This window comes from Poromitra crassiceps (assembly GCF_964638095.1).
Source record: "Poromitra crassiceps genome assembly, chromosome: 10".
NCBI classification, from domain to species: Eukaryota; Metazoa; Chordata; class Actinopteri; order Beryciformes; family Melamphaidae; genus Poromitra; species Poromitra crassiceps.
Window position 1 is genome coordinate 53,839,921 of NC_139631.1, and position 12,500 is coordinate 53,852,420.

The 12,500-nt window shown below is 47.4% G+C and overlaps 1 protein-coding gene across 1 annotated transcript in view; it reads right to left on the bottom strand.

The window, feature by feature from the left end:
* arid3c (AT rich interactive domain 3C (BRIGHT-like)) overlaps nt 1-12,500 on the bottom strand; it is a gene marked incomplete at its 3' end in the record, with an annotated part of 114,271 nt that overhangs the window by 20,619 nt on the left and 81,152 nt on the right. The window contains exon 3 of the mRNA XM_083645189.1: nt 6,762-6,834. Coding sequence (XP_083501315.1) covers nt 6,762-6,834 — 73 coding nt within the window. The remainder of the gene's footprint in view (nt 1-6,761; nt 6,835-12,500) is intronic.

Below are 12,500 nucleotides of genomic sequence, written 5' to 3' on the forward strand. Positions count from 1 at the left end.
TGTCTGTTTCAGTAACTCTGGGGGAAAAACAACATCAGCGCGGGCAAAGAAGCCTAACCCTAACCCTAACCCACAGAAGCTGGCCTGCTGTTCTGTCATCAATAATGTGACAAGATGTGACCGACCTGCCAGACATGTCAGAGACGAGACAAGACTCTGCTGCTGCGCTGGCCTGGAGGACGCTTGACTCTTTTACAGTGGGACAGCATGTTGTTAGGAAGCACATCTGGCTGACATTTTGTTCAGCAAAACAAAATCACAGTGATGTTTTCCAGAAACATTGATTGGGACAATTGGAGCAGTCCACTCTGATAATTGGAGCAGTCCACTCTGATTAGAGATGTCGAAGGCAAAGAGTGTAGATAGGCTGTTGGTGATCTGCTTCGTACTGACAATGTCTCTCTACACTAAGTCCTAAATCAATTCCTAATTGAACGTTCCAACAACAATCTATACTGTCTCTAAAGCCATATACTGTCTCTAAAGCTATATACTGTCTCTAAAGCTATATACTGTCTCTAAAGCTATATACTGTCTCTAAACAAAAGTGACCGCAAACTAGATCAGTGGATATCTATGATATACTGTATGATTGTTTACAGTATTTCTGTTTGTTCTGGACCTTGTGTCTGCCAGTGATGACTTTGTGAAGCAGGGCTAGTGTTCCTGTAGTGTTCCTGTAGTATTCCTATTCCACCTCCCCAAAATTCCATGATATTGAAGAAATGTCATGTGAACCTCCTCCTTCCATAAACTGGCTAAATGCAAACCTGCTAAACTATTGGTAAGAAACAAGAAAACAACAAGGGGATCACTAATAGATGTAACATGAAACGCTTCAGTCAATTGTGTCACAAACAAGCCTGAGGGGAGAGCCTCAAACACACTGAGCCTCAAACACACTGAGCCTCAAACACACTGAGCCTCAAACACACTGAGCATCAAACACACTGAGCCTCAAACACACTGAGCCTCAAACACACTGAGCCTCAAACACACTGAGCATCAAACACACTGAGCCTCAAACACACTGAGCCTCAAACACACTGAGCCTCAAACACACTGAGCCTCAAACACACTGAGCATCAAACACACTGAGCCTCAAACACACTGAGCCTCAAACACACTGAGCCTCAAACACACTGAGCCTCAAACACACTGAGCCTCAAACACACTGAGCATCAAACACACTGAGCCTCAAACACACTGAGCCTCAAACACACTGAGCCTCAAACACACTGAGCCTCAAACACACTGAGCCTCAAACACACTGAGCCTCAAACACACTGAGCCTCAAACACACTGAGCCTCAAACACACTGAGCCTCAAACACACTGAGCCTCAAACACACTGAGCCTCAAACACACTGAGCCTCAAACACACTGAGCCTCAAACACACTGAGCCTCAAACACACTGAGCCTCAAACACACTGAGCCTCAAACACACTGAGCCTCAAACACACTGAGCCTCAAACACACTGAGCATCAAACACACTGAGCCTCAAACACACTGAGCCTCAAACACACTGAGCATCAAACACACTGAGCCTCAAACACACTGAGCCTCAAACACACTGAGCCTCAAACACACTGAGCCTCAAACACACTGAGCCTCAAACACACTGAGCCTCAAACACATCGCAAACACGCCATTCACTCCATTCATGGATTCAGAAAAAGCCCTAATCCTAACCTAACAAAAACAAACCAAAAGTCTGGAGAAAACACATCCAAATTCCAGATCCCCCCCCCCCAGATCCCCCCCCCCCCAGATCCCCCCCCAACATTTTCTAAAATGCATGTAATGAATCTGAGAGTGGAATAGTGCACACACAGGGGGGGGAAGCTCAAATAATGCTCTATTTAAATTTATTGAATGTTTGCAGGATGGTTGTGATTGTTTCAAAGACCGGGGATATTGATCTGAATTCCAGCGGTTACATTTTTTTATGACGTTTTGTTTCTCCTGTCGGGAAAAAAATAATATTGTGTTCAGCTTAACTGAATTGGTGCCCATTCCTTTCTTACATAGAACAAGAAAACACACAGCAAAAGCTCTTGTTGTTTAACATTGTGAAAGTGAAAAAGTAACTTAACTTGATGATTCAGACTGAGTCACACACTAGGGATGCAACTTTTATAAATGTCGTTAATCGATTAATTGGTCAGGTTAACGATCAATTAATCGATTAATTATATTAAAAACTGCTTTTGACATACAAAATAAAAAATACAGAATGCAGGGTTTTACAGCTGTCTTTAGGCCCAACAAGTTGATCAACCAACTAAACGTCCTGCATTAGCTGTCATTGTGCTTGTGGACGTGAGATATTTCAACATTGATGACTGTTGTCTTTTTGGGTGTAATTCTCCATCCTGGACTTTCTGTCTGCTAGCTTGACTTTCTTCTTCCTCTGTATGAGCAGTGAAAGTTACATGTTGCCCTCATGGTGTTAAATCATTTCAGAAAAGAAAAGAAAAGAAAATGATAAAATAGCACATAGCCTACATTGTTGATTAATCGGTTAACATATAGTTTGATCCATCAAATTCTTAATGATCGATGAATCGATTGTCGATTAATCATTAACATCCCTATCACACACACACACACACACACACACTTTGTGTATGTCCCTTACTACAAGTCATTGCATCAGACTTCAAGGACACGTATTATGGCCGGCTAAAGGTTTTAAAAAAAGAGACAATGACATTAAACACATTTAGCTCAGGTCTTTAAAACATTGTGTCTAGAACTCGGAATCCAAAATAACAAAAACACGGCACGCAACTGGTGTGCTCCTAAAATAGACGCTCATTGTGATGCCAGCGTCTTTTATTCTCTCATGGGTGGTTAACTTCCTCATATTATGCAGGACCCGGAGCACACACACACACACACACGAGGGCCTGGAGCACACACACACAGGCACGCACAGGCACGCACGCACGCACACACACACACACACACACACAGGCACGCACAGGCACGCACGCACGCACGCACACACACACACACACACACACACAGGCACGCACAGGCACACACGCACGCACGCACACACACACACCCACACACAGGCACACATGCACGCACGCACGCACACACACACACGAGGGCCTGGAGCACACACACACACACACACGAAGGCCCGGAGAGCGCGCGCACACACACACACACACACACACACACAGGCACACATGCACGCACGCACGCACACACACACACGAGGGCCTGGAGCACACGCACACACACACACGAGGGCCTGGAGCACACACACACACACACACACACACACACACACACACACACGAGGGCCTGGAGCACACACACACACACACACACGAGGGCCTGGAGCACACATCTATTTCCCCAATAAAAAGCCCAATCCTCACTTTGGGAAAACACAGGGCGAGTTTGTTGGTGGCCCCAATAAAAAGCAGGGAATTTGTTTCATTCTGAATGCCAGGATGTGGCCCCACACTCCCCCCCCCCCCCCCCCCCCCCACACACACACACATACACACACACACACATACACACACACACAGTCTCGCCCTCTGGCCTGCTTCCCTCTGACTTCAGGGTAATGAGAGAACAGGGCTGCTGTGCTGATAGCATTGTGTCCCTCCAGGAAATGACCATTTTGGGATCGTAGTAATTAATGCAAATTCAACAAATGTCTGCAATATTTGCGAAGGCTTACAATGTTTTTTTAAATCCCACAATCTCCAAAAAGTGGTTCTCCAACTACAATTTTACCACAAAAAACATACAACTTTTTCTTTAAGTTGCCATTTAGGTAAGTTAGTTAGAAAAAAAACTAAATTTATTTTCCTCAACTTGGAATACTTTCACATCTCGCAATCTTAGTGCAAACAATCAAATCACATAAAACTTTTCAATTTTTGAGAAAAGCCGCTGCAAAAGCAAACATCTTTGATCGCAACAGTCACACAAAAAAAAGAAAAATGCTGTGTAGAGCAGTGGTTCTCAATTTTTTTCACATGAAGGACCCCTAAACTGACAAAAATTAGACCACGGACCCCCATTTGATAGGATTTTGTCCCACTGTCCCCCATATGATAATAAGATTGATGCTTTTAGATGTTTTATTACAGAATGTGTATAAAATCCATGACCAACATAGTCATTGTGTTACTTATGAATGGAATTATAGCTCAAATAAATGACCCCCCTTTTGGCTGGGGACCCCCTGGAACCCCCTCAAGGACCCCTGGGGGTTAGAGTTTCAGGAGAAAGTCTAACCAGGGCTCATCACCACTAGCTATGGTTTAAGGCCCTTTGAGTACAAAGAGAAAATACTTCTAAGGCAAATTCTTAAGGCAAAAATGTACAGTATCAAGTAACTCTACCTGTCCTCATACTACGTATCTGAATGGATGGATGGACAGTTTCACTAAATGGACTAAGGTGGCCATGCTCTCGATTGTGTTGGACTCATGTTTGTTCTTGTCTGTTGTGTTGTGAGAACCTTCACTCAAAGGCTCGCGTGAGTCTGTCTGTTGTGTTGTGAGAACCTTCAGGCTCGCGTGAGTCTGTCTGTTGTGTTATGAGAACCTTCAGGCTCGCGTGAGTCTGTTGTGTTGTGTTGTGAGAACCTTCAGGCTCGCGCGAGTCTGTCTGTTGTGTTGTGAGAACCTTCAGGCTCGCGTGAGTCTGTCTGTTGTGTTGTGAGAACCTTCAGGCTCGCGTGAGTCTGTCTGTTGTGTTGTGAGGACCTTCAGGCTCGCGTGAGTCTGTCTGTTGTGTTGTGAGAACCTTCAGGCTCGCGTGAGTCTGTCTGTTGTGTTGTGAGAACCTTCAGGCTCACGTGAGTCTGTCTGTTGTGTTGTGAGAACCTTCAGGCTCGCGTGAGTCTGTCTGTTGTGTTGTGAGAACCTTCAGGCTCACGTGAGTCTGTTGTGTTGTGAGAACCTTCAGGCTAGCGTGAGTCTGTCTGTTGTGTTGTGAGAACCTTCAGGCTCACGTGAGTCTGTTGTGTTGTGAGAACCTTCAGGCTAGCGTGAGTCTGTCTGTTGTGTTGTGAGAACCTTCAGGCTCACGTGAGTCTGTTGTGTTGTGAGAACCTTCAGGCTAGCGTGAGTCTGTCTGTTGTGTTGTGAGAACCTTCAGGCTCACGTGAGTCTGTCTGTTGTGTTGTGAGAACCTTCAGGCTCGCGTGAGTCTGTCTGTTGTGTTGTGAGAACCTTCAGGCTCACGTGAGTCTGTCTGTTGTGTTGTGAGAACCTTCAGGCTCACGTGAGTCTGTCTGTTGTGTTGTGAGAACCTTCAGGCTCGCGTGAGTCTGTCTGTTGTGTTGTGAAAACCTTCAGGCTCACGTGAGTCTGTCTGTTGTGTTGTGAGAACCTTCAGGCTCACATGAGTCTGTCTGTTGTGTTGTGAGAACCTTCAGGCTCGCGTGAGTCTGTCTGTTGTGTTGTGAGAACCTTCAGGCTCACGTGGGTCTGTCTGTTGTGTTGTGAGGACCTTCAGGCTCACGTGAGTCTGTCTGTTGTGTTGTGAGAACCTTCAGGCTCACGTGAGTCTGTCTGTTGTGTTGTGAGAACCTTCAGGCTCGCGTGAGTCTGTCTGTTGTGTTGTGAGAACCTTCAGGCTCGCGTGAGTCTGTCTGTTGTGTTGTGAGAACCTTCAGGCTCGCGTGAGTCTGTCTGTTGTGTTGTGAGAACCTTCAGGCTCGCGTGAGTCTGTCTGTTGTGTTGTGAGAACCTTCAGGCTCGCGTGAGTCTGTCTGTTGTGTTGTGAGAACCTTCAGGCTCGCGTGAGTCTGTCTGTTGTGTTGTGAGAACCTTCAGTCTCACGTGAGTCTGTCTGTTGTGTTGTGAGAACCTTCAGGCTCGCGTGAGTCTGTCTGTTGTGTTGTGAGAACCTTCAGGCTCGCGTGAGTCTGTCTGTTGTGTTGTGAGAACCTTCAGGCTCGCGTGAGTCTGTCTGTTGTGTTGTGAGAACCTTCAGGCTCGCGTGAGTCTGTCTGTTGTGAGAACCTTCAGGCTAGCGTGAGTCTGTCTGTTGTGTTGTGAGAACCTTCAGGCTCACGTGAGTCTGTCTGTTGTGTTGTGAGAACCTTCAGGCTCACGTGAGTCTGTCTGTTGTGTTGTGAGAACCTTCAGGCTCACATGAGTCTGTCTGTTGTGTTGTGAGAACCTTCAGGCTCACGTGAGTCTGTCTGTTGTGTTGTGAGAACCTTCAGGCTCACATGAGTCTGTCTGTTGTGTTGTGAGAACCTTCAGGCTCACGTGAGTCTGTCTGTTGTGTTGTGAGAACCTTCAGGCTCACGTGAGTCTGTCTGTTGTGTTGTGAGAACCTTCAGGCTCACGTGAGTCTGTCTGTTGTGTTGTGAGAACCTTCAGGCTCACGTGAGTCTGTCTGTTGTGTTGTGAGAACCTTCAGGCTCACGTGAGTCTGTCTGTTGTGTTGTGAGAACCTTCAGGCTCACGTGAGTCTGTCTGTTGTGTTGTGAGAACCTTCAGGCTCACGTGAGTCTGTCTGTTGTGTTGTGAGAACCTTCAGGCTCACGTGAGTCTGTCTGTTGTGTTGTGAGAACCTTCAGGCTCACGTGAGTCTGTCTGTTGTGTTGTGAGAACCTTCAGGCTCACGTGAGTCTGTCTGTTGTGTTGTGAGAACCTTCAGGCTAGCGTGAGTCTGTCTGTTGTGTTGTGAGAACCTTCAGGCTAGCGTGAGTCTGGAAGAAGAAGAAAGATGTTTTGTTTGGGAGCTAATAAAGAAAGCAGCTCACCTCGTTTCTGCATGAAGCTGAAAAGGTCGTCGAGGAACTCTTTGCGCTTCTCGTCGTCGTCCAACTCATACAGCTGCGTAAAAAGGAGAGAAATAACTCACTTGATTATTTCGTAAAGCATTTTGCAACGTGGAAAATGAATAGCAACTCGCATGACAATAAGGAATATGTGTTTGATCAATGTCAGATGGGGATCTTTTGAGTCTCTCCAACAATAAGGCGTTCAATTAAAAGAGGACTGAGACAATGAGTTCCTTCAAGACAATCTGTGAGGAACCTTGAGCATTGCAAGTCCATCAGACTGCACCTACTGATCAGGAAAGTCAAGCGTCTGGGCACATCTCTTTCAACACAAAGGCGTGGCGTGCCACACGGCGTGTGCGTGGCGTGCCACACGGCGTGTGCGTGGCGTGCCACACGGCGTGTGCGTGGCGTGCCACACGGCGTGTGCGTGCCGTGCCACACGGCGTGTGCGTGGCGTGCCACACGGCGTGTGCGTGCCGTGCCACACGGCGTGTGCGTGGCGTGCCACACGGCGTGGCGTGCCACACGGCGTGTGCGTGGCGTGCCACACGGCGTGTGCGTGGCGTGCCACACGGCGTGTGCGTGGCGTGCCACACGGCGTGTGCGTGGCGTGCCACACGGCGTGTTAGAACAATGTGAGGAACATGCATGTTGTCCATGGGGCAGCATGTCACATCCCTCTGTCATTGTGAGCTATAAACCAAATGAGCCGTTACACTTCTAACACTTGCCTTGTCTCAACATGCCATCTTAAACCCTCTGGGGTTTAACACACTGAAACACACTCTGATCCAGAAAAGCTACAAAATGAAGGGGGCTAACAATAGCTTTTCAGTGTGTATTTGTTTATTATTAATAAACAAATAATAATAATAACAATAAACAAATAAACACAGAAAAGCTATTGTTAGCCCCCTTAATGCTGACATCAGGTCAAACTAATATGGCTGAAATGTCTTCAATTTCTTCATTACATCAAATTTAATTATCCATTTATATCCAATAACAAAGCATTAAAAAAAGTGAGGTTAGTATCATGGGTTTATACTGCAAGTAAAGGTTGATTCATACTGTACAGAGACACTCCTAATGAAGGGATTTTATGCCTTTTGTGCAGGTTTACACTCAATGAGAAAGTGAGGAGTCCAGATTAAGGGCGTGTTTAAGGAGGTTTTGACGGGGGCGGGGCTCCTCAATAATAACTCCTTTACAGGAATTAATTTTAAGAGGATTTTGCATGAATTAAGGGGTGAATTCATGTAAATCAAAGAAGATGTCAGGTTATTTCAAGGGATTATTATTCATATTATTGTCAGTTCAAGAGACTATACAGCTGCTCAGAAGACTTAAAGACAAATAAAGACACAAAACACATTTAGAAATATTTTGAATCAAATTGAAAACATGACTAGAGCAATGTTAAGGGGCTTAAACGAAACTTAAACAATTTTCCAAAAGTGTGGCTTTAAAGTAAGAGATGTATGTTTAAAGTAAGGGATGTTTAAAGTAAGAGATGTATGTTTAAAGTAAGCACGTTAACAGTCAGACCCAGAGCACGTTAACATCAGACCCAGAGCACGTTAACAGTCAGGGTTGGGTGGTGGTGGGTGGGGTGTGTGGGGTTGTTGTGGTGGTGGTGGGGGTGGGGGTGGTGGGGGCTTAGTGATGTAGCTGCAGGGGGTCCGTGTTGAGAGAGTGAGGGAGTCTGGGAAGGTAAAGCAACAGAAATGTTAAGTGCACAGATGCACGGCGGAGGACAATGACGCGGGATCGATGGCGAAGCCTGCAGAGCGCCAGCATAGACGTAATGATGAGCGTACTGTATGAGCAAGTGGAGGCAAACACACACACACACACACACACACACACACACACACAGACACACACATGTTTACGTGCGCCTACACACACACACACACACACACACACAGACTTGCATCTATTGAAATCACTCACTATAGAGCAACGTATAGGTTCTTCTAAAATATGAAGGTTCACTTAGTTGGTCCAGTTCTGATATGACACATATGATGCAGACTGATTCCATTTTGATTGTAGAATCAATTTTGGATTTTTTTGGGAGAGTGAAAATATTTGAACAGTGGCACAAAATATCACCTACTAGCAGCTTGAATCCAAACATGTCACTATGACCCTTTGAAAACCCCTCTATCAGTTGAACTTGGTCTCTTCCAAATGCAACAAACTCGTTTTTCATGAGTGAATAATCATTGAAGTACATACAGGAAAATGACAATAATAAGAGTCCAGTCAGTGAGTGTTTGTCAGGATAACAAGCTGGCATGAGAGCCATAAATACACTTTCATGTTGTTTGTTTCTCAGTAGGGGGAGCTATTCACAAAACTTTACTTTGATCCAGCAGCAACTCCTGATAACATTGATTCACATACATTCACATATATGGTCAAACTGCACATGCTAGTGAGCGCTCAGCACAGACACACAGCACAGACAGGCTCTAGAGCTCAGCACAGACACACTGACACACAGACAGGCTCACAGCACAGACAGGCTCTAGAGCTCAGCACAGACACACTGACACACAGACAGGCTCACAGCACAGACAGGCTCTAGAGCTCAGCACAGACACACTGACACAGACAGGCTCTAGAGATCAGCACAGACACACTGACACAGACAGGCTCTAGAGCTCAGCACAGACACACAGCACAGACAGGCTCTAGAGCTCAGCACAGACACACAGCACAGACAGGCTCTAGAGCTCAGCACAGACACAGACACAGACAGGCTCTAGAGCTCAGCACAGACACACTGACAGGCTCTAGAGCTCAGCACAGACACACAGACAGGCTCTAGAGCTCAGCACAGACACACTGACACACAGACAGGCTCTAGAGCTCAGCACAGACACACAGACACAGACAGGCTCTAGAGCTCAGCACAGACACACAGACACAGACAGGCTCTAGAGATCAGCACAGACACACTGACACACAGACAGGCTCACAGCACAGACAGGCTCTAGAGCTCAGCACAGACACACAGACACACTGACACACAGACAGGCTCACAGCACAGACAGGCTCTAGAGATCAGCACAGACACACTGACAGGCTCTAGAGCTCAGCACAGACACACTGACACTGACAGGCTCTAGAGCTCAGCACAGACACACTGACACTGACAGGCTCTAGAGCTCAGCACAGACACACTGACACAGACAGGCTCTAGAGATCAGCACAGACACACTGACACAGACAGGCTCTAGAGCTCAGCACAGACACACTGACACACAGACAGGCTCTAGAGATCAGCACAGACACACTGACAGGCTCTAGAGATCAGCACAGACACACTGACACAGACAGGCTCTGGGCTCTGGGCAGTGTTTTGTTTTGCAGTGGGCTCAGATGAACAGAGAGGGGCGCTGGGCGGGAGAGAAAGCCACTGGGCAGCATTCCTGTCCATCCCAACACTCCTGACACCCCCCCCCCCCCACACACACACACACACCCACACACACACACACACCCACACACACACACACACACACACACACACACACCCGTGTCAGTAGTAATTGAGAGTTGAGGCAAGCTGAGCCCTGCAAGGACACTGGGTTCAGCTGAACCTGGAGGCTCCTGAGCTGCAGGCAGCAGCAGGTCAGCTGAGGGAAGCCTCAAGAGTCCACTCTGAACTTGAAGCTCTTTCTGCTCCTTCACCTGCCTGCCTGTCTGCCTACCTGCCTACCTGTCTGCCTGTCTGTCTGTCTGTCTGCCTACCTGTCTGTCTGTCTGTCTGCCTGTCTGCCTACCTGTCTGTCTGTCTGTCTGCCTACCTACCTGTCTGTCTGTCTGTCTGTCTGTCTGTCTGCCTACCTGTCTGTCTGTCTGTCTGCCTGCCTGTCTGTCTGTCTGTCTGTCTGCCTACCTGTCTGTCTGTCTGTCTGTCTGCCTACCTACCTGTCTGTCTGTCTGTCTGTCTGCCTACCTGTCTGTCTGCCTGTCTGCCTACCTGTCTGTCTGTCTGCCTACCTACCTGTCTGTCTGTCTGTCTGTCTGTCTGCCTACCTGTCTGTCTGTCTGCCTGTCTGTCTGTCTGTCTGTCTGCCTACCTGTCTGTCTGTCTGTCTGCCTGTCTGCCTACCTGCCTACCTGTCTGCCTGCCTGTCTGTCTGCATGTCTGCCTACCTGCCTGTCTGCCTACCTGCCTGCCTACCTGCCTGTCTGCCTACCTGTCTGTCTGCCTACCTGCCTGTCTGTCTTCCTGCCTGCCTGTCTGTCTACCTGCCTGTCTGTCTGCCTACCTGCCTGTCTGTCTGCCTACCTACCTGTCTGTCTGTCTGTCTACCTGCCTGTCTGTCTGCCTACCTGCCTCTCTACCTGCCTGTCTGCTTGCCTGTCTGCCTACCTGCCTGTCTGCCTACCTGCTTCTCTACCTGCCTGTCTGCCTACCTGCCTGTCTGTCTGCCTACCTGTCTGTCTGCCTACCTGTCTGTCTGCCTACCTGCCTGCCTACCTGCTTGTCTGCCTACCTGCCTGCCTACCTGTCTGTCTGCCTACCTGCCTGTCTGCTTGTCTGCCTACCTGCCTGTCTGCCTGCCTGTCTAAAACTAGAACGACCGCACCGCGGATTTATGCCTCTGCCATTAGTTCATTCTTGAGTCCAAATCGCCATTTGAGGCAAATTGGAAGAAATTCCGTCAAGGCGCTCCTGAGCTTGGAAATTGGGTGTGTGAGGTCACAGTGACCTTGAACTTTGACCTTTGATAACCAAAATGGAATCAGTGTTGGTGCAGACCCTATGTTCTTGACTGGATGTGATGTTGATGCAGACTCTATGTTCTTGACTGGATGTGATGTTGGTGCAGACTCTGTTCTTGACTGGATGTGATTTTGGTGCAGACTCTGTTCTTGACTGGATGTGATGTTGGTGCAGACTCTGTTCTTGACTGGATGTGATGTTGGTGCAGATCCTATGTTCTTGACTGGATGTGATGTTGGTGCAGACTCTATGTTCTTGACTGGATGTGATGTTGGTGCAGACTCTGTTCTTGACTGGATGTGATGTTGGTGCAGACCCTATGTTCTTGACTGGATGTGATGTTGGTGCAGACTCTATGTTCTTGACTGGATGTGATGTTGGTGCAGACTCTATGTTCTTGACTGGATGTGATGTTGGTGCAGACTCTATGTTCTTGACTGGATGTGATGTTGGTGCAGACCCTATGTTCTTGACTGGATGTGATGTTGGTGCAGACTCTATGTTCTTGACTGGATGTGATGTTGGTGCAGACCCTATGTTCTTGACTGGATGTGATTTTGGTGCAGACTCTATGTTCTTGACTGGATGTGATTTTGGTGCAGACTCTATGTTCTTGATTGGATGTGATGTTGGTGCAGACCCTATGTTCTTGATTGGATGTGATGTTGGTGCAGACCCTATGTTCTTGATTGGATGTGATGTTGGTGCAGACTCTATGTTCTTGACTGGATGTGATGTTGGTGCAGACTCTATGTTCTTGACTGGATGTGATGTTGGTGCAGACCCTATGTTCTTGACTGGATGTGATGTTGGTGCAGACTCTATGTTCTTGACTGGATGTGATGTTGGTGCAGACTCTGTTCTTGACTGGATGTGATGTTGGTGCAGACTCTATGTTCTTGACTGGATGTGATGTTGGTGCAGACTCTGTTCTTGACTGGATGTGATGTTGGTGCAGACTAGGGATG